Source organism: Pongo pygmaeus, chromosome 8 (genome assembly GCF_028885625.2).
Source record: "Pongo pygmaeus isolate AG05252 chromosome 8, NHGRI_mPonPyg2-v2.0_pri, whole genome shotgun sequence".
Taxonomy (NCBI): Eukaryota; Metazoa; Chordata; class Mammalia; order Primates; family Hominidae; genus Pongo; species Pongo pygmaeus.
Window position 1 is genome coordinate 23502902 of NC_072381.2, and position 23274 is coordinate 23526175.

Sequence of the window (23274 nt, forward strand, 5' to 3'; positions counted from 1 at the left end):
ATCTGGGCTGGAAAGCTAGATCTTCAGGAAAGAATAAAGAGCAAAAGAAATGGTAAATATCTAGGTACATATAAAATACTAGCTTTCCTCTTATTAGCTTAAAATTTATAGCACTGTTTAAAGCAAACATCATGAGTTTGTAATGTACGTATAATAGATGCAATACATATGATACTCAGCATAAAAGACGGGAGGGTGGTAAACAGTTACAAAGTTATTGCGTTTTACATGAAGTTGTGCAATATTAATGCTAAGTACACTATAATCCTTGCTGAACAAAGGATCAAAAGATCTTTAGAAATAATGAAAATTAAGCACAGAAAGAAGTACTGAGATATGGTAAAGAACGATGAGCAAAGAAATTGGTAAATGTGAGTAAATCTAAACAAGCATTAATTGCATAAAACAATATGAAAAGTTAACTGCAAAAATATTAGGAGAAAACAACTGAAATACTTGATAATAATAATAAAAAAGACAGAAGGACACAATTAGAGATAAAGGTTCTACATTTCTTGTACTGTATGGTAGAAATTACAAATTCTAGTCAATGCTGAATGTTCAAATTTGAGATTAATCATTAAAAGAATAAAGATAAAATAGTTAATTATTAGTAGAGGAGAGAACAGAAACTAAGGAAAAGTTAATACAATCATTGGAGAGTAGGGAAGGAGAAAAACGAGGTATAGAAAAAATAAGATAAAGAGAAATTAAAAAAGAAGTTGGCAGAAAATACAAATTTATCAGTAGTCAAAATTAACACTAATAGAATAAATTAGCTATTAAAAGAAATTATTAGATCGGATTTTTCAAAACTATATACAATTTATAAGAGATATATCTAAGACACAACACAGAAATAATGTCAGTGTAGAAATGAGAACGATTTACCAGGTAAATAGTAGCCCAAAGAATGTTAATACAGATAAATTAACATTGAACAAAATGGACAATATGGCAAAAGCCTTCGTATAGAAAAAATACATAAATCCAATAATTAATAAATATAGACTTTTTTTAAATTTCCCGGCCAGGCACATTGGCTCACACCTGTAATCTCAGCACTTTGTGGGGCTGAGGTGGGCAGATCATGAGGTCAGGAGTTTGAGACCAGCCTGGCCAACATGGTGAAACCCCATCTCTACTAAAAATACAAAAATTATCCAGGCGTGGTGGCGTGTGCCTGTAATCCCAGCTACTCAGGAGGCTGAGGCAGGAGAATCGCTTGAACCTGGGAGGTGGAGGTTGCAGTGAGCCGAGATCGCACCACTGCACTCCAGCCTGGGTGACAGGGCAAGACTCCATCTCGGGGGAGAAAATAAAAAAAAAATTCCTGCATCTATGGCACAATGACAAAGACTGACCTCACACAAAGCCTCAACACAAATTGCAACAAACACCAGATAATTTGTTTCACAAGGACTGCGTTCTCCAACAAAAAAGCACTGAAGTTAAAAATCAGCAACATAAAAATATTCTAAAAAGCATCTTTGAAAATTTAATAACTCTTATTATACAGATGAAATGAACAAATGAAAAATTCGAGTATTTAAATTTAAATACTAACAAAAATACTATATTTCAAAGTTTGTAGGAGCTAAAAATGTAGTTAGTGGGAAATTTGTAGTTTTAACTGCCTATAAAAGAGAAGAAGAAAGCCTCAAAACCTACGATCTATAGGCATTGGTAGCTGTCAGCCTAATATCCGGCATCATGGTTCTTCTTTACTGATGGAACAATGACATTGTCCGGGGCAGCAATGTGCTCAGCTAAAATACTTCTCTATAGCTCCTTGTAGTTCAAGTGGTCATGTGATACAGTTACGCCAAAGAAACATATGGCAAGGCTTTCTACGGAAAGTTTTTGCTTTCCTAAGATAGCTATTACCACTCCTCCCTACTTTTCCCATATTCTCCTTCCACGGAAGCTGGAAGGGGAGCAGCCATCTTGCTACTGGATCAGAACTAGGGCAACAAAAGTCAGGCACTAATGGTGGAGATGTGAAAAGATAAAATGAATCTACATCACACAGATCAGAGAGCTACTGCACTAACTCTGGATTCTCTAACTCTGTACCTCTTGATATTTTATGAAGCCAATGCAGTTGTTTTTTCTAAACACGGAGCTATATGCTATCCTAATTGATACCCAGATCCAACTCAAGAAATTAAAAAAAAAAAAAAAAAAAAAGCCAGACACAATGGCTCACACCTGTAATCCTAACACTTTGAGAGGCTGAGGCAGGAGGATCGCTTAAGCTCGGAAGTTTGAGGCCAGCCTGGGCAACATAGTGAAACCCCATCTCTACAAAAAATTGTAAAAATTAGCCAGGTGTGGTGGCATGTGCCTGTAGTTCCAGCTACTCAAGTGGCTGAGGCAGGAGGATCACTTGAGCCCAGGAGGTCAAGGCTGTAGTGAACCGTGATTCTGCCACTACACTCCAGCCTGGGCAACAGAGTGGACCCTGTCTCATAAACAAACAAACAAACAAACAAACAAAAAAGAAAAGAAAGAGTAAACAGAAAGGAATAAGGAATAATAAACATAGGGAAATAAATTTATGAACTAGAAAATAAAGATACAACAGAGAGGATTAATACACCCTAAAACTGGGTGTCTGAAATAAAAAATAATGAAATAGACAATTCTGCCAAGAGTCACTAAGAAAAAAGAGAGGAGATATGGAGACAATATCAGACAACATTAAACATTTAACAAGGAATATAACTACAGATACAATACCTAAAAATAATAAAAGACAATAAATATTATGCCAATAATTTGAAGATTTAACAAAAATAAATACTTTAATAGAAAAACATAACATCAAAAGTGACCCAGAATATTTAAGAAAACGGGAATATATACATAACAAAATAACAATAGCAATAAAAATAAGCACAGTTTTACATGCCAGTTCTAACAAACATTGAAGAAATAGATATTCCCAATCTTATGTGAAGTATTCCAGAGAATAGACTAGGGAACACTTCTCATTTTATGAGGATACTGTGATCTTGCTACCAAGACTGAACAACAATAGTGTAAGAAAAGAGTATTATAGAGTATAGCCTGGGTAACGTAGCAAGACCCTATCTCTACCAAAAATTTAAAAATTAGTTGGGCAAGGTGGTGCACTCCTGTAATCCCAGCTACTCAGGAGGCTGAGGTGGGAGGACTGCTTGATCCCAGGAGTTCAAGGTCACAGTGAGTTATGATTGTCACTGCACTCCAGCCTGGGCAACAGAACAAGACCCTGTCTCAAAAAAAAAAAAAAAAAGAAAGAAAGAAAGAAAAGAAAAGAAAAAAATTATAGGGCAATCTCCCTTAAAACAGAGGAAAATAAATCCTCAATAAAATAATAGCAAATAATGCAGAAATGCAAAAAGAAATATTATGATCCAGTTAGGTTTATTTCAGGAATTCAAGGGTGGTTTACTATTCAAAAACCAAATTTTACCACATCATCAAATAAAGGAGAAAAGCCATATGACTGCATGATCATCTCAATAAGTCCATGAAAAGTATTCAAACCCAGTCATACATGATTTTTAAAAATGCCTCTTATTAATTAGAAATAGAAGAAGACATCCTTAATCTGATTTAACATTTGTATCAGATTTTGGTTCAGCTATAACAAAAAATCCAAATAGCCAGGTTTAGTGGCTCATGCCTGTATTCCCAACACTTTGGGAGGCCAAGGCAGGAGGATCACTTGAGGCCAGGGATTTGGGACCAGCTTGGGCAACATATTGAGACTCTGTCTCTACAAAAAAAATAGAAAAAAATATTAGCCAGCTGTGGTGGCACACACCTGTAGTCCCAGCTACTCAGTAGGCTGAGGTGGGAGGATCACTCGAGCCCAGGAGGTCAAGGCTGTTGTCACCTATGATCCTGCCACTGCAATCCAGTCTACGTGACAGAGCGAGACCCTGTCTCAAAAAATAAAGCTCATGCCTGTAATCCCAGCACTTTGGGAGGCCGAGGCGGACGGATCACGAGGTCAGGAGATAAGAGACCATCCTGCCTAACAAGGTGAAACCCCGTCTCTACTAAAAATATAAAAAATTAGCCGGGCATGGTGGCCGGCGCCTGTAGTCCCAGCTACTCGGGAGGCTGAGGCAGGTGAATGGCGTGAACCTGGGAGGCGGAGGTTGCAGTGAGCTGAGATCGTGCCACTGCACTCCAGCCTGGGTGACAGAGCAAGACTCCGTCTCAAAAAAAAAAAAAAAAAAAAAAAAAAATCTAAATAACAGAAGCATAAATGAGAAATAAGTTAATTTCTCTCCCTAGAAATCTACCTAGGCAATCAATGGGTGAAATGATCTAAGATTCTTCCGTCTTATTACTCTGCTGTATACTGTTTCAACCTCACGGTCCAAACAGTAGGATCCATGCTCTAGCAGAAGAAGTAAGAAAAGGAAGGAAACTAGGAAAAAAGGAAGGAAAACCGGGAAGGGAAGGGGAGGGAAACTGGTAAGGGAGGGAAGGGGAAGGAAACCAGGAAGAAAGGGGAGGGGAGGGAAACCGGGAAAAGAGGGGAGGGGAGAGAAACAGGGAAAGGAGGGGAGGGGATAGGAGGGGAGGTGACTGGGACGGGAACCAGGACAGGAAGGGAGGGGAACCAAGACAGGAACCGGGAAGGGAAGGGAACCGGGACTGGAACAGGGAAGGGAAGGGAAGGGAACCAGGACAGGAACCGGGACAGGAACCGGGAAGGGAAGGGAACTGGGATGGGAACCTGGACGGGAAGAGAAGGAAACCAGGACAGGAACCGGGACAGGAACTAGGAAGGGAACCAGGATGGGAACTAGTGACAGATGAGGCCAGCTGGACTTCCTGGATCCAGTAGGGACTTGGGGAGCTTTCCGGTCTTACAAGAGGATTGTAAAACGCACCAATTAGCGCTCTGTAAAACGCACAAATCAGCAGGATTCTAAAAGTAGCCAACTGCAGGGAGAACTGAAAAAATGGCACTCTGATAGGACAGAAATGGAACATGGGAGGGGCCAATAAGGGAATAAAAACTGGCCACCGCCAGCAGTGGCAACTCCCTCAGGTCCCCTTTCAGGCTGTGGAAGCTTTGTCCTTCTGCTCTTCACAATAAACCTTGCTACTGCTCACTCTTTGGGTCCGTGCCATCTTTAAGAGCTGTAACACTCACCAGAAAGTCTGCGGCTTTATTCTTGAAGTCAGGGAGACCACGAACCCACCGGCGGAAACCAACTCCGGACACACCAGGAAGAAGAGGGAAGGGAACCCGGGCAAGAACCGGGAAAGGAAGCAAAGGGAACCGGGACGGGAACCGGGAAAAAGAAGGGAACCGGGACGGGAAGGGAAAAGAACTGGGAAGGGAAGGGAAACCGGGAGAAGAAGGGGAGGGAAACCGGGAAGGGGAGGGAAACTGGGAAGGGAGGGAAGGGGACTGGGAATGGAACGAGGATGGGAAACCAGGACAGGAACTGGGAAGGGAAGGGAACCGGGAGGGGAACTGGGAAGAGAAGGGAAGCAGGATGGGAACCGGGAAGGGAAGGGAACCGCGCGAAGAGAAGGGAAGCGGGAGGAGAACCGGGAAGGGAAAAGAACCCGGACGGTAACTGGGATGGGAACCGGGAAGGGAAGGTAGAAGGGAAGGGGAGGGAAACTGGGAAGGGAGGGGAGGGGTGGAGACACCTGGAGAGCAGGGGAGGGGAGGGTAGAGGAAAGGGAGGGAAACCGGGAAGGGGGAGAGGGGAGGCGACCGGAAAGGGAACCAGACGGGAACCTAGATAAGAACCGGGAACGGAGGGGATGGGGAAGAGAAGTGAACCGGAACGGGAACCGGGAAGGGAAGGGACGGGAACCGGGATGGAAACCGGAAAGGGAACCGTGAAGGGAAAGGGACGGGGGACGGGAACCGGGAAGGGAAGGGATGGGAACCGATGGGAACCGCGATGGCAACCGGGACGGGAAAGGAAGGAAACCGGGACGGCAACAGAGACAGGAACCGGAAGGGAAGAGAACCGGGAAGGGAAGGGAACCGGGACAGGAACCGGGAAGGGAAGGGAAGAGAACCGGGAAGGGAGGGTAGGGGAGGGAAACCGGGAAGGAAGAGGAAGGGGAGGGGAGACCGGGACGGGAACTGGGACGGGAAGGGTAGGGAACCGGGGGGGAACCAGAACGGGAGGGGAAGGGAATGGGGACAAGAACCGGGACGGGAACCAGGACAGGAACCAGAACGGAAACAGGGAAGGGAAGGGAACCGGGCGGGAACCGGGAAGGGAACAGGGACAGGAATCGGGAAGGGAACCAGGACGGGAACCGGGAAGGGAAGGGAAGCGGGATGGGAGCCGGGAAGGGAAGAGAAGGGAACCGGGAAAAGTAAGGAGGGAAACCGGGACGGGAACAGGACGGGAACCGGGAAGGGCAGGGAACCGGGACAGGAACAGGACGGGAACCGGGAAGGGCAGGGAACCGGGACAGGAACAGGACGGGAACCGGGAAGGGCAGGGAACCGGGACGGGAAGGAAAGGGAAGGGAAGGGAACCCGGATGGGAACCGGAATGGGGAGGGGAGGGAAGGGGAACCGGGAGGGGAGAGGAGGGAAGAAGGGAAGGAGAAAGGAAGGGGAAAAGGGAAAGTGAAGGGAAGAAGGGAAGGGGAAGGGAAAAAGGAAAGGGAAGAAGGGAAGGGAAAAGGGAAAGGGAAGGAAGGAAAGGGGAATGGAAAGTAGTAGGGAGTGAAGAAGGGAAGGAGAATGGAAAGTAGCAGGGAGGGAAGAAGTGAAGGGAGAAGTGACAGAGGGCGCATGTGAACCGTGTCTCAAAGAAGGTTCCCCAGAGCTGCCACAGACCATTTCCATCTGAATCCTACTGACCAGAACGTGGTCATTTGGACACACTTAGTTACAAAAGAATAAAATTATAAAATGTTTCTGAAAGTATAAAAGAAGACAATAAATTGGCAAATATGTAGAAAAGAGACAACCTCAAAAGTTACTAGCGGGAGTGTAAATTGGTACAATCTCTATGCAGGGCAATTTGGCAATATCCTTCAAAATGACTAATGCATACATCCTCTGACTCAGAAATTCCACTTTTAAGAATTTACATCACAGATTTACTGGCATATGAGTATGTGCAGGATTATTCATCACAGTAAAATATTAGAAATGACCAAAATGTCCATCAATATGGAAAGCTAAATATATGATGCACATTTTGTGATGTAATGTACTTGTGAAATAAATGAGGAAACTATGTGTCAATATAGAACGACTTCCAAGTGTAAAAACAAAATCAAGGTAGACAAGAGTATTTGTAGTGGTATGCTACCTCACATAACAGCTTTATTGATTAGGGTTTTTAATAATAACTCTTGATCTCCAACGTACATGCAATACTATGTTCCTTTACAATCAAAAAAGATCCAGGCCAGGCACTCTGGCTCATGCCTGTAATCTCAGTACTTTGGGAGGCTGAGGTGGGTGGATTGCTTGAACCCAGTAGTTCAATAGCAGCCTGAAAAACATGGCAAAATCCCATTTCTACAAAGCATACAAAAAATTAGCTGGGCATGGTGGCATGCACTTGTAGTCCCAGCTACTTGTGAGGCTGAAGTGGGAGGATCACCTGAATCCTGGAGGTGGCGGCTACAGTGAGCTATGATCACACCTCTACTCAGGTGACAGAGTAAGACACTGTCTCAAAAAAAAAAAAAAAAAAAAAATTCAAAGAAAATATAACAAAATGTCAAAATTTGACAAAGCTGGATGGTGGGTTACACAGTTATTCATTATATATGCAAAGATGTTTGATAATTTTTTAAAGTGTCATAAATAGAAAATGTTCACAGATGTCAAAAGAATTTCCAACAGAGTAACAAAATACTTTATTAAACAAATTAACATATGTAAGTATGACATAAATATAAGTAGTAGCTTATATTAATAATTTGTTAAAGCACAGCTATCATTCAGCTGTTTGTCAAAGATGCTAACATTTTAAAAATTTTAATTATTTCACTTTTGTCTATGAAAGAAACATGAAGGCAATTAACGCCAAAAATTATCTCAGAAGTTTCAGAACAAATTCAGATTTACCTGTGCTAACTTTTGCGTAGATGAACTCAATTCCTTTACTGACAGTATTTCACTGGAATCGGTTTGAGTGGCATGGTCTGTGCTGAAAAAGCCAATCTTTAAATCATCTGAAATGTTAAGTCTGAAAACAAAGGAAATGAAATGTGCTTTATGTCATAGATATTTTCTTAGAAATAGATGTTAGTGTGTATTTTTTTGTGTAAATCATATCGTATTTTAAGTATTCTAAGAGGTTGGTGAGGTGAGGAAGCCTCTGAATTAGCTCTTGTGATCTGGAGCTAATGAGGATAATGAGATTATCAAATTCCCTGGACTGAGGCATATTGCTCTACGGTTGCTCATCTGATTTCCACTTTTCTGAGATATGATCAATTTATATACCTGCTTTTAATATCTTCCATACTGTTATTGCCTGTGCTACTGCTGGAAATAATTCTAGATTATGCACAGGCTTATTCAGCAGAAATCCTTTAAGACAGTGGTTTTCAAAGTATGGGCCGAGGACCCCTGGGGTTCTGGGATACTCTATTAGAAAACTTGTGAGATCAAATTAATTTTATAATAGTATTAAGATTTTATTTGTCTTTTTTACTATCATTCTCTCACAAATGTTCAGTGGAGTTTTCCAGAGGCTACAGATTATACAGAAGCAGCTATGAGAATTCAGCTCTCTTCCATTAAGTCAGGCATGGAAAAGCTTTGCAAAAATGTAAAACAGTGACACTCTTCTCATGAAAGTTTTTGTTTTAGAACAATACAGCTAGTTTTTCTTTAAAATATGCTATTTCCAGCTACTATAGAAGCTGAGGCAGGAGGATTGCTTGAGTCCAGGAGGTTGAGGCCGCAATGAGCTATGAAAGCACCACCACACTCCAGCCTGGGCAACAGAAAGAGAACCTGTTTCAGAAAAATAAAATAAAATAAACAAAACATGGTATTTCTATTAACACATACCTGATTTATCCTTATTTTGAGTGAATCAATATATTTTAATTTTCTTCTTTTAAATTTCCAATCTGGCAACTATCAATAGATAGGACCAACATGAACTAAATCTCTTTGAGGGTGCCAATAATTTTTTAATACTCTAGAGAGGTCTTGAAACCAAAAAGTTTGAGAATTGCTTCTTTAAGATGATCATACCACCTTCCTGTATTTGATTTTCAAGCATTATTCTTGAAAAATGTGAATAGGCCAGGAACAAGTGTTTGTAAATTCCTTCTACAGATTTCTAAGGACAGGCATCTCAAACAGCATTAAGAAGGCAATTTTCTGGATGTACTCTGTCAATTTGATCAAACTTACCACAACTGTTTCTAAAATGTCAGCTAAAATAAGAGAACCACAAAAGCCCAAGTAGAATTATCAGACTTCTCAGTGTAGGTGCCAAAGGCAGAATGTCTGTGCTTCTATCCCATCTCTTCTGCTGACGAGAGCATACCCCCATGCGGGGCACCCCACGGCAACTCCCGTCTTCTCGCATGCTGGCCAAACCTCAGATATGTCCCGCACAGAACTCAGATGAAGTTGACCATATCCACCGTGCCAAGTATAACTCCAAGCTGGGCTAAGCCCATCACAGTTATCCCACTCTCCTTGGCAGTGGGTGTCCAGGGATGGGTGTAGAACCCAGGTCTGAAGAGGGAGACATTAGGAAGGGTCTGTTGGGGGCTAGTAAGAAAGCTTTTTAGACTCCTACAAAGGGGGCACCAGAGGAGAGGTTTCTTCTTTGACTCTGGACATTGCCAAGGGTGGAAGTAATGCCAAGAACTGGCACAGTCACTAGGTGACCACAAGGGGGGCCAGCCAGGGCATAGATGATGAGCTTTCAAAAAAGATGGAAATAGGTTGGGCGCAGTGGCTCATGCCTATAATCCCAGCACTCCGGGAGGCCAAGGCAGGAGGAGCACTTGAGGTCAGAAGTCTGAGATCAGCCTGGCCAATATGGCGAAACCCCATCTCGACTAAAAATACAAAATTAGCCGGGTGTGGTGGCACGTGCCTGTAATCCCAGCTACTCAGGAGGCTGAGGGACAAGAATCACTTGAACCTGGGAGGCAGAGGCTGCAGTGAGCTGAGATCGCACCACTGCACTCCAGCCTGGGTGACAGAGCAAGATTCTGTCTCAAAAAAAAAAAAAAAAAAAAAAAAGACGGAAATAAATTTGACTGATGACTTTGCTCGGCCATTGACTCAATTAGCTCTGAAACTTGTCATACCTCCAGTCTCCCTGTAATGTCCTAGAGTAAGTACACCAATTGTTGGTAGTTTCTGTCAACTGTAGCTGAAAGCATCGTGACTGGTACTCTAGCTACGTGACAATAGATAAATTACTAAACCTTTCTGTGCCTTAGTTTCCTCTTATGGAAAATAATAGTCCCCATTTCATAGACTTACTTTGAGAATTTAGTGTGTTAATACTTAGAATTATTTTGAATGAACCTTGATACAACAGTAAGCCCTCAAGAAATGATACTCATTATTAGTACTGCAGTGGTGGTGGTTTCTACTGTCACTCCGATGTTTTGAAATGTCATAGTTTTTTCGTCATATTTGGAAAAAACTATTAAAGCAGAGCAATATCAACTAAAAAAGGCCATTTAATGTGAAAACTCCTTGATATTCAAAATAAAGATCTTCAGTTAATCCCACAAAATTTTCAACTTTCCATATACTAATTACAGTAAACAAGTAAATAAAAATATGCTATATATTCTGAGGTAGTGATGAGCCTCATTTCTCATTACATACACTCTGTGTAACTTACTCATGTGTCACGTATCTGCTAGTTAAATGTTCCCCCAAATACATCTGTACTTTAACAGTACCTTCAGCCTAGGATTCAGTCTCCCCAAAGTTATACCTATCAAAATCATATGTAACCACTTTCTCACTTTCTTTTCTACCTTCTTTTGCCTTCCATTCTCTTCCCTTCTCAGGGTGAAGGAATCAGCATGGTGGTCAATGACATGGGGCCATAAAGAAAATTGGGAGTCATGCATAGAAGAACAGCAAGCCTGGTGGCTAAGAATGTGGGTCAGTTGGGGGAACAGGGGCAGCAGCACAGAGGTGGCACACAGAGGAGAGGACCACAATAGTGGGAGACTGGATACACTGAATGAGTAAGTAAATGTTCTCAAAATGACAGAAGTCAAGTTTTTCAGTTCTAGGAAAGATATTTACAAACATAGGGAAAGAGTAGACTAGAAAGGTCTCTGAGACAATGGAATGGAATGGGAAGAATTGGTATGAATGCGTGCTTTTATAAATATAGATACATAGATATATAAATAGTTGTAGGTGCATATATGTGTGCACATATATATGTGAACATATATCATATATATGTGCATATATTTATACATATCTGTTTCTAGTTCTGTCCAATGAGAGGGCCTAGAAGAATGGCACTCCAGTAGTGATGAGCACATCTAACACTCAGATGTTGGTTTCTTTTCTTTCTTCTCCTTTTTTTTTCAATATATTTTTTGAGACAGAGTCTTGCTTTGTCACTCAGGCTGGAGTGCAGCGGTGTGATCTCAGCTCACTGCAATCTCCGCCTCCTGGGTTCAAGTGATTCTCATGCCTCAGTCTCCGAAGTGGCTGGGATTACAGGTGTGGACCATCACACCTGACTAATTTTGTATTTTTAGTAGAGATGAAGTCTCCCCATGTTGGCCAGGCTGGTCTCAAACTCCTGGCCTCAGTGATCCACCTGCCTCGGCCTCCCAAAGTGCTGGGATTACAAGTGTGAGCCACTGCTCCCGGCCCTAGATGTTGGTTTCTAAAAACCATCCTCCACTAAAAGAAATGAAGTCTCCTTGAAAAAATGGTTCATTCCAAGCCTGGAATAAAAGTATATAAAATTACATAAAAGCAAAAGTATAAAATGAGCCTGGAATATTTTGTTTGCCATAAAGTGAAGAAATGCTTAAAAGATGATGGGAAAATGTAAAAATGATGAAGAAACTAGATTGAAGAAACACCCACTAGCCATATATAAGACAATTTAAGCATCAAAATAAATAATGAAAGCATCAGATTATAACCCATTGAATAAAATAGGAATCTATCAATCCATACTGATATGAATGAATGAATGAATGAACAAATAAATGAGAATGGGAAGCTCTAACAAATGTAGAAAAATATAGAAAAAAGCAGAGAATTACCATGTGGCAGTTATCATAAAGGTGACATTAAGATAGGAGTCATCAAGCTGGGTGTAGTGGCTCACACCTGTAACCCCAGCACTTTGGGAGGCTGAGGTGGGTGGGTCACTTGAGCTTAGGAGTTCGAGACCAGCCTGGCCAACATGGCAAGACCTTGTCTCTACAAAAAATACAGAAATTAGCCAGGTGTGGTGGCACACACCTGTAGTCCCAGCTACTTGGGAGGCTGAGGTGGGAAGATCACCTGAGCCTGGGAGGTTAATGCTGCAATGAGCTTGGATTGTGTCACTGCACTTCAGCTTGGATGACAGAGTGAGATCCTGCCTCAAAAAATAAAAATAAATAAAAATAAAAGAGAGGAGTCATCATTGGTGACCATGGCTGGTTAGAATAAGTTTTAGAAAAAAGGAAATTGTAATACCTAGAAAATAGTAATTTATTCCAAGAAAAGAATGGTAAATTTAAAATAGAGGACCTTGGTAGGCACCAACTCAACAAGGTCAAGGTTAATGAGGGGAAAAATTGAACCATGCCTACTAAAGTTGAAGCCCTGAGAACCCAACCCAAGAAGTTCTTTATGACCAGGTAACTGAGGGAAAAAACCTCAAGCCTGATTCACAGATGGGTTCCTCACCAGCTGGTAGTTACCTGCAGTCTCACAGCCACACTCAGAAGTGACCCTGAATGGCAATCATGAAGGAAAATCCTCTCACTGAATAAACTGAAAGCAGTATATTTGGTTGTCTACTTTTTCCGGATGAGGGATGGCCAGAATTACATATTGATATTAATTTATGGGCAGCTGCTAAAGAGTTAGCAGGATGGTCAGGAACTTGGAAGGAACAGATTGAGAGATGGATGTCAAGAATGTCTGGGAAGAGTTCTGTGGATGAGCCTTTGAAAATGGGCACAAATTGTAAAGGTGTTTGTGTGGCATCTGAATGCCCACCCAAGGGAATCCACTGCAGAGAAAGTAGTTAAATAATTAGGCAAAATGACACACTCTGTGGATATCGTTCAGTTTCCTTTTGCAGCCACCCCTGCTTGCTTGATGGCCCTTGAACAAAATGGCCATGGTGTCAGGGATGGAGTTCAACAACGTGGTTTTCCCCTTACCAAGGCTGGCCTGGCTACCACAGGTGCTGAGTGCCTAACTAGTCAACAGCAGAGATCAATACTGAGCTCCCAATATGGCAGCATGAACCAGAGGGAATAGCCAGCCACCTAGCGACAGGTTGATAGCACTGAACCTCTTCCATCATCCTCACCGGAACACACATTTATTTTGGATATGGATTTGCATTCCCTGACTATACTGCACTGGCCAGAACCACCAAGCATGAACTTACAGAACATCTTATCCATCATCATGGTATTCTCACAGCATCACTTCCCATCAAGGAACTCATTTCACAGCAAAAGACAGGCAGCAATGGATTTATGCCCATGGAATTCAGTGATCTTATCATATAACCCATCACCCAGAAGTGGCTGGCCTAATAGAAAGGTCAAATAGCTTATTGAAGATTCATTTAACGCCAGGCACAGTGGTTCACGCCTGCAATCCCAGCACTTTGGGAGGCCGAGGCGGGAAGATCGCTTGAGCCCAGGAGTTCAGGAATAGCCTGGGCAACATAGTAAGACCCTGTCTCTACAAAAAAATAAAAATAAAAATAAAAATAAAATTAGCTGGGCATGGTGGCACACACCTGTACTGCCGGCAATATTTGGGAGAAGAAATCCATGAAAGAATGCGGTTCTGTCTCACAGGACGCAGTATATGCTTTGAAACAGTATATGGTGCTATCTCTCCTATAGTCATAGGTCCAAGAATGAAGAGACACCTCTCACTCTTATGCCTAATAACTCACGCCCAAAATTATAGTTTCCTGTCTCTGCAACTTTAGGATCTGCTGGTTTGGAAGTCTTAGTTCACAAGGGAAGAATGTTTCCACCAGAAAACATAACAGAAATTCTATTGAATTAGATGACACTGATGACTGGTCACTTTGTGATCCTTATGCTGCTGAAACAAAGGCAGAAAAGGGAGTCACTCTACTGGCTAAACTGATTGATTCTGAATACCCAGGGGCAATTGGGTTGCTGGTGAACAACGGAGTCAAGGAGAACTCTGTCTGGAATCCAGAGGATTCTTTGGGGTGCCTCTTAGTGTTTCCGTGCCCAGTAGTAAAGATTAATGGAAAAAAGGCAGCCAAAAAAAAAAAAAAAAAAAAAAGGCAGAACTTTTAAAAGTCAGGACTTCCAGGAATGAAGATTTGGATCTCGCAGCTAGGTAAGGAACTTTGACCTGTCTGTACCTTTCAGCAAATTTTGCAGCCACTGGGCAAGCCATCCCTGCAGACCAGCAGTTGTCACACCCTCTGGCAAGTTTCTCTCCCACCATGTCTTCTCCAAAGAGGTATCATTCCTAATCTCAGCCTTTGAGGGCGGGTCTTCTAACTCCTTAGTTCCTGCCCTGTTTCCTCTTCCTCAGACCTGGAGGTCATAGCTGCTTTTTGTGTTTGCTATCACTGTATTGCCTAGAGTCTTCTTTTACCACCTTACTGCCTTTTACTAGTTAAAAATCCTTCTTACTTACTATTTAACAGAGAACAGGAAATAGTCCCTGTTCAAATTAGCAGTGAGGTTTCTGCCTCCTGTCTGGACCCCGAGTGCTACATCAATATAGTAAATATAAACAGCCATGGGAACTAACTCTGTTTCTGTATAGTCTACACTGCTGCACATTTAACAGATATCAGTGATTCACTTTTCCAGTCTAGAAATGCAATCCTTTACCCTACCCAGTGCTAAGCAGCTCCTTTTTACTATTCAGCCACATTTTTCATGAAGCATGAACACGTATGTTCTTCTGTTCCTTCCCATTTCAAGCAAAAGACCTATCATGGGTGGTTTACGGAGTGTGAATAGTTTTTACCAATTTTTTTCAGGATATGATTTAGAAACTTGAAATTATGTTTTCAGGTAATCCTTCTGGTGCCATAATATTACAATAATACAATATGATATTTTAAAATCAGGTCCAGGCTGGGTGCGGTGGCTCACGCCAGCACTTTGGGAGGCTAAGGCGGGCAGACTGCTTGAGCTTAGGAATTTGAGACCAGCTTGGGCAACGTGGTGAAGCCCCGTCTCTACAAAAATACAAGAAAAAAAAAAAATTAGCTGGGCATGTGGCACACACCTGTGGCTCCACCTAGTCAGGAGGCTGAAGTGAGAAGATCCCTTGAGCTCAGGGGTCAGAGGCTGCAGTGAGCTGTGACCGTAACACTGCACTCCAGCCTGGACGACAGAGGGGCAGCTGGAAATGGCAAATTCTTCTTCTAAATCCCTGATGAGGATAAGCCCATGACTATCCGGTTTCACCAGTCCTAACTCTTTATGTGACTGACTCAAAAAGATCCAGCTCATTCAGAATCTAACTGAATGAGGAAGATTTATTCTTCAGTGTCCCTTCAAATTCCAAATGTCTCTAATTTTAGCTAACAACCCTGCTGCCTAGAGTGGAAACCCACATCACAACAAATTAGCTAAATGGTTCCTACACAGTCTTTATTTATAGTCTCAGCAATTCTATTTCTGAATAATAAGTTGGTGGTTATGCATAAAACAGAATTTGGGGAAGATAATTGTTTTTTAAAATAAGTTACATACAAAATTAACGTCCTAATTGATTTTGGAAAACAGACCTACAAATATGTATTAATAAAATGCAATGACTCTTCTCACTGAATCCCAGAATTGTCCATCTTACAAATGCTTATTAATAAATCAGTCAATGAAGACAGCATTAGGTGTGCTAAACTTTCACTGTGGCATATTTCTCAGTGCTAAATAAGAATATTGCTTCCTTTTATTCCTCTTCAAAGAACACAGAACTTTGATGTGCTCCATGGCTCATAAACTTCTCTAACTACACTCACTTCCTGGCTGATGTCACCAAGGCTCTCAGCTTAAGACACCATCTTTGTGCTAATTATTTCCAAACTGATATAGCTGAGCTGAACTCTCTTCTTAACTTCAGACTCATCTAATCAACTACCTACTTAACAGCCTAAATGGATGTCTAATAGTCACTGCTGACATATCATGACCAGAAGTAAGCTTATGATATTCCCTTCAGACCTGTTCATCTCATTATCTTCCCCATCCGGGTTACTGGCAATTCCATTCTACCTGTTCATCAAGGTCTCTCCGGACCTCCAACCACTGCTACCCCACAGTAATCTTCCACGAGGAATATTGTAATAGTCTCCTGTTTCCTTGTTTCTGCCCTCGTCCTCACTATAGTCTATTATCAAAACAGCAGTCAGAGTAATCCCATTGAAGGATAAATCAAATCATGTCACTCCTCTTTCCCAATCCCCTCATGGCTTCCCATCTCAAAGTAAAAGCTGAAGTCCTTACGGTAGTCTAAAGTCCCTCGCCACAGGCACTGACCCCCTTCCCTCTGACTTCACCTCCACTATTCTCCCTCTCTGCTCCAGCCACACTGGCCTCCTTGCTGCTCCTAGGACATCCAGGCACCGTCTTTCTACCCAGTGCTCTCTCTGCCTGGAACACTGGTACTCTGAATAGATCCTTAGGGCTCCCCCCTCAAGCCTGCAAGTCTTCACCCCAATATCATTTTCTCAGTGAAGACTTCCCGGATCACCATTTCTAAAATCTGCAATCCAGGCCGGGCATGGTGGCTTATGCCTGTAATCCCAGCACTTTGGGAGGCCGAGGCTGGAGGACTGCTTGAGCCCAGGAGTTTGAGACCAGCCTGGGCAACACAGCAAGACCCTGTATTAAAAAAAAATTAGCCAGGCAGGCTGGGGCGTGCTTGTCGTCTCAGCTACTCAGGAGGCTGAGGTGGAGGGATCACTTGACTCCAGGAGTTCAAGGCTGCACTGAGCCATGATCGTGCCACTACACTCCAGCCTGGGTGACAGAGTGAGATCCTGACTCAAAAAAAAAAAAAAAAAATTAAATCACAGCTCCCTCCCCACTTGCCACACACACACTCACACACTCACTCACTTTCCTCTTCTACCTTCCCGTGTTAGGTTTCTTCCTTATCACTAACCACTATCTAACTTATTATATAGTTTACTTGTTTATCTAGTTCATCATCAGCTCCTCACTAGGATGCAAACTCCACAAAGGCCGGGCTTTCGTCTGCTTTGTAGACCACGTTCAGCACCTGAGCCTCTCTCATTCACACCCAGGCACCGGCTCAGTCACCCTAGTACTTTGGGTGAAGAGAAATGAATATGGGCATCAGTGGTTCTTTTGTTCAGTCAATGAGCACCTGGCACCATCGGTCTGCCCTTGAGCCCAGCAGGTGCATTTTTTTTTGGGAGCTACCCCACCATGGAATGCCAAGGAGTCGAGGGCAGGACACCATTCCTAACAGCAAACACTAGAACATGGTAGACGCTGTGTGCCTCTGGTGTTTACCACATGCTGCCTCTGATAAATGCTATTCACAACCACCACTAGACCAGGTCCCGTGCACCCTGACCCATTTTAACAAACGTACCCATTGAATACAGTGAAGCTGGGGAAGCCGAGCCCAGGAGCACTGCCTCACTGGGTCAGTCCCACTGCTGGGCTAGGACACCTGTGGTCCCTTCTTCTCACCCTGGAGCTGCGTCTGTGTGAGGGGCTTGCCCCTAAGCCAGCCCACCTGGCACCATGAGGCCCCTGCCTTATACAACGGTAAGTTCTCCCATAGCAGCTAAGCTAATTCTGGCTACCTACTGATTTGAAAAGGTTTTTAGAAAGAAATTTGCATTTTCCCAGAAACATCAGCTCTACATTATCCAAGTAAACAACAAAGCTAGAACACTGGGGGCAAAGGAGTATGAAAGGGAGGGGTTTTAAACAAGGATCAAGGAATAGCAAACAATGACATGGGCAAACACTTCTATGATTCTGCTACGGTCTGAGTGTTTGTGTCTTCTGAAAATTCATGTTGAAATCCTAACCCCCAAGATGACGATATTAGCAGGTGTGGACTTTGGAGGTGACTAGGTCATGAAAGTGGAGCCCCATAAATGGGATTAGTGCCCTTCTAAAAGCAGGGTGGGATTGGGTGTGGGGGATGTGGGGGAAAACTCCCTTGCCCGTTGCACCATGTGAAGACACAGCCAGGAGGTACTGTCTGTGCAGAAGGGACCCTCATCAGACCCGGAATCTGCCAGTGGGCTTCCCAGCCTCCAGAACTGGGAGAAATAAATTCCTGTTGCTTATAAGCCACCCAGCCTATGTTGTTTTGTTACAGCAGCCCGCGGGGACTAAGACGGATACTGTGTCCTAGATTAGCTCATTTAATATTCACTATGATCTATGAAGCAAGCACTACTCTTCATCATTCATGAACGATTATTTCCCGCTGAGAAAACTGAGGCACAGAGCAGTCGGTCGCCTAACTCACGGCCCCTGTGAGAGGGTCGCCAAGATTCTGGAATCCGGGCAGTCTGGCTCCAGAGTCCGTGCTCTTAGTGTCCAGCTATACACTTGAAGAAGTGAAAACTGCAGCTCTTTTCGGACAGTGATCCCCTCGAAAAACAAACAAAAAACTGAAGCCCAGCGGCTGGAGGAAGGGGCCTGGAAAGGCGTTGAGCGAGGGCCCGGGCGCGAGGGCTCCGGAGCGGGCAGGCGGGGGCTGCCTCTCCCGCCGGTCACCTGGGGTTGAACTGGAATTGTTCAATAGAAGCCTCGAGGCCCTCCATGATCTTCCGGCACTCCTCTGTCTCAAGCGAGTTGCCCCAGTTCGCCATCGCAGCCCGGGACGTGCGCCTCGCGCGGAGCCGCTCGCTCGCGGGAGTCGGAGTCGGGAACCCGGCGTCCGTTGCCATGGCGACTCCCAGGGAACCGGCGATGCGCGGGAATCCGTGGGCGGGGGCCGGGGAGGGCCGCGAGTGGAGGCGGGTGGGGAACGGGGTGGGGAGGGGAAGGGGGAAGGAGATGGGGAGGAGGGGGATAGGGAGAAGGTTGGCAAGAGGATAGGGTGGGGGATGAGGGGGAGGAGGGGGAAGGGAAGGGAAGGGGAGAGGGAAAGGAAAGGAGGTGTGGAGGGAAGGAAGAGGGGGAAGGAGTGGGGGAAGGGGGAAGAGATGGAAAGGAGGATGGGGAGGGAGCTCGCGCGGGAGGAGGGGAGTGGAGAGGGGGAGGAGGAGGCGGGGCGGGCTCCCGAGCCACCCCGCTGCGCTTCCACTGTCCCGCCTGCCTCAAGGCTTCCCCACAAGGCGCCCACAGCCTGGCGGCTGCTGCGATACCCCAGAGGAAAGCTGCACCCCTGTAAATAACCCTTCAGCCTCCCGCCACGCCCCTGGACCCTGCTCGCTTCCTCCTCTACCCAGGCGCGGAGCTCAGCCTACCTCGTGGACCCGCGCATTTGCGGGGGCTTGGATTCCCGAGCTTCTCGCTTCCTATGCGCGCACCAGACCCGCAGCTCGGTGGCCTTGGCTTTCACGGCCTCCCAGCGTGTGCCAAAGGTCCCCCTCAAGGAGGAGGAAAAACAGTGAACCCATCTAATAACTATGCTCATGACATAATGAGCCCTGCGATCCCGGACCAAGGCCATCATAAGAGGAGAGCAGGCTGCCTAATAAGCTGTCTCCACCTGCCACAAACGTAGGCGTTCCTGGACAAAATATTTCCTTGCAGAGATTAAACAGATTTCTATTTAATGAGGTCAGAATATGAGGCGTTAAGTCTTAAACTATACCATCTAGTGTGGAATTCAATTTTACCAGGTTTCTACAATAATAAGAGTTTATAGTGAAACTGTTGTCATCCTTAGTTTTAAATTATGTATCATTCATTGTCAACTAATAGGACACACCTATTCTGATATCAGTATGTCATTGCCATTGTTGTTCTGTAAACACTGGCTAAATTTCTTTTTAAAATGTCATTGTCTGGTTTAGAACTGTCTATACTACATCTGCATTTCAATATATTATCTACAGAAAAATGAGTTTTTTCTTCTCTCTCATTGTTATTATTATTTTTTGGAGCCGGGGTCTCGCTCTGTCGCCCAGGCTGGAGTGCAGTGGCGCGATCTCGGCTCACTGCAACCTCAGCCTCCCGAGTAGCTGGGACTACAGGCACGCAGCACCAAGCCCGGCTAATTTTTTGTATTTTTAGTAGAGACGGAGTTTCACCGCGTTGCTCAGGCTGGTCTAACTCCTGAGCTCAGGCAATCTGCCTGCCTCGGCCTCCCAAAGTGCTAGATAACAGGCGTGAGCCACAGAGCCCGGCCTCTTCTCTGTCTTGTAACAATAAGTGAAAAGAACTTAGCTGGATTTAGAAGCTCAAAACAGGAAAAGAAAAGCACTGTAGCATTATCACTACTGTTATGTTTAAAGACAAAGATTAAAAGCCCCAAATGCCAATAAAACATCATAACCAATGCCAAAATCATCTTCTGTGAAGGCTTATTTTTTGGGGGTGAGATGAAGAGAGAAGAGAAAAAGAGTTACTTTTACTCTTTGGATGTTTTTAATTACAAACTCTAACTTCAGACTTTATTTGGGGAATTTTTATTATATAATCAAAAGGTATTTTAAAAGAAAGAAATTTATATATCTACAATAACTTTTCTTTTTCCTAAGTGATATTTACCACAATGCATATACATGTTTTAAAATAAAGATTAAAATTTTAAGTTAAAATTTAAAAACCTATCTGTTTAGAGCTGGGCCAAGACAGTGTAAAGAATGTGACAAGCCGTTGGCTATTTTGCTAGTGCAATTATAAACGAATAGTTTGAAACTGAGGAGAGAGATTGCACAGAAGATTTCATGAGTCATGGGTCAGCTCTGTACAGCATTTGTTGACTGATATAGCCTGCATAGTTACGCCATCCCACAATAACATGCATTGAACAGAACATCTTTGTTTGAAAGCTTGCTATAGCATATCAAGGAGTTTCAGATTTCAGTGTCTAAGAGACCAAGCTATGATGATGACTGTTTTTGAAACCGTTAACTACATAATACTTCTCTTCTTGTCAGTTACCTGTATTTTATCTCACAGGTGTTCCGGCTTATAAAATTGTTTATTTCAGATCAGATTCTCACCTATAGTAACTGGCGTTGGCATGGTCAAAACATTTGTCATATTAAATCCAGGCCTCTTTTATCACATGCTAAATTCATTGATGGCTTTAGTGGAAAGCTCATGAACTCTGCAGTAAACATTAAATATATACAGGCTTTGAAACTTACTCAATTTAGAATTTTGGGCAAGTAAGTCAACATTTCAGAGCCTCTGTTTTCTCACAAGTAAAAACTGGATAATGAATGTTTCTCAAAGAAGAGTTGGGGTAATCTATAAAGCAGAAAAACACGCAGCACATGCATGAGGCAACTGCAAGAGAAATACCAACTAGGCCTTTGAAGGACTCTATTCCTTCTTCCTAAACCACTACTAGGGAAAACATTATTTAAAGATGTCAATGTTTTGGCTGGGTTTGGTGGCTCATGCCTGTAATCCCAACACTTTGGGAGGCGGAGGCAGGCAGATCACTTGAGGTCAGGAGTTTAAGACCAGCCTGGCTAACATGGTGAAACCCTGTCTCTATTAAAAATACGAAAGTTACCTGTGCATGGTAATGCATGCCTGTTATCCCAGCTACTTGGGAGACTGAGGCGTGAGAATCACCTGAGGAGGCAGAGGTTGCAGTGAACCAAGATTGTACCACTGCACTCCAGCCTGGGGGACAGAGTGAGACTCTGTCTCAAAAAAAAAAAAAAAGATTTCAGTTTTAAAAAATTGAACATTTCATAAACTAAAATTGTTTTTACTTGTTCAGTTAATAGGACTTCAGGCACAATTTTAAAATTTAAAGTGCTTCTCTGACATATCACGTGTATAAATAGAATACGTATTTATATAAAAATATCGCCTACCAGTTATTAAAAGTGATAACATCTCAGATTAGATAGCATGAGGATTTGATTAAGAGTCAAGTGCCGACTCTCAACATAGTAATTTATATATTCCAGTTGGATAGTATCAGTTCTATAGTCTAATAAGAGCCAAGAGGTTTCAGTTTAGGTTTGTAATTTAAATTCTTTCTAGAGAGTCATCACATGTGAAGTGCTTATTTTTCTTTTATCACCAGCTATAATATATGATTATGTGGTGGAGGCTCTGTTATGTAAACTTGTTTTATGTCATGCTTCATCCATAACCAGAGTTCTTAAAGTCTTGGGAAGGACAAAGTAAGGCTCTTAGCCAGGACAATATTATGCTACTAAATCCTTTATGGAAAAACACCTGAGACTAGATCATTTTAATGTCTCAAATTTTGCTGCTGTGAGACAGCATATCCACTCTGTGAAAGTCTATCAATAAGCATTTGTCACCCGACTAAAGCTGAAAACCAAGATGACAAGCCCAGTAGGGGGTTGGGCGCAGGCGCAACTGTGGATGTGGAATTTGGATCCTTGCTCCCAAATGTCCTTGAGCACTGGAGTAAAAGATTTCCTCTATTTGGAGCTAAGTTTAGATCACCACTGTTTAAAAGAGAGTAGGCCTGCGTGTGGCTCATGCCTATAATCCCAGCACTTTGGAAGGCCGAGGTGGGCGGAGCCCAGAAGCTAGAGGCCAGCTTGGGCAACATTGAGACTCTGTCTCTACAAAAAATTAAAAAGAGAAAGAAATAGTAATGAACATGAAGAAAATGGCAGGGGTGGGTTGGGCCTGTAATCCCAGCACTTTGGGAAGCCAAGGTGAGGATTGCTTGAGCTCAGGAGTTCAAGACTAGACTGGGCAATATAGGGAGACCCCCATCTCTGCCAAAAGAAAAAAAAATCTTTTTTTTCAAATTAGCCAAGAACCTAGAGTCCCAGCTACCCAAGAGCGTGCAGCAGGGGGATCATTTGAGTTTGGGAAGTCAAGGATAGAGTGAGCTGTGTTCGTGCCATCATATTGTAGCCTAGATGACAGAGCGAAAGACCATCTCAAATAAATAAATAAATACGTAAATAAATGGTAGGGCTTAGC

The 23274-nt window shown here is 43.3% G+C and overlaps 1 protein-coding gene across 3 annotated transcripts in view; it reads right to left on the bottom strand.

Moving 5' to 3' along the window:
* Positions 1-19866, bottom strand: part of C8H10orf67 (chromosome 8 C10orf67 homolog) — a 162276-nt gene extending 142410 nt beyond the window's left edge. Inside the window, exons 1-2 of one of the 3 annotated variants that reach the window (XM_054436314.2) lie at positions 19638-19846; positions 8081-8201 (exon numbers count right to left, since the gene is read on the bottom strand). In XM_054436314.2, the coding sequence (XP_054292289.1) occupies positions 8081-8201; positions 19638-19846 (330 nt within the window). Of the gene's footprint in view, positions 1-8080; positions 8202-18942; positions 19089-19637 lie in introns of those variants that run through there. The other 2 variants (XM_063669644.1, XM_054436315.1) reach the window with 2 other exon arrangements.
* Positions 19867-23274: the final 3408 nt, after the last annotated feature.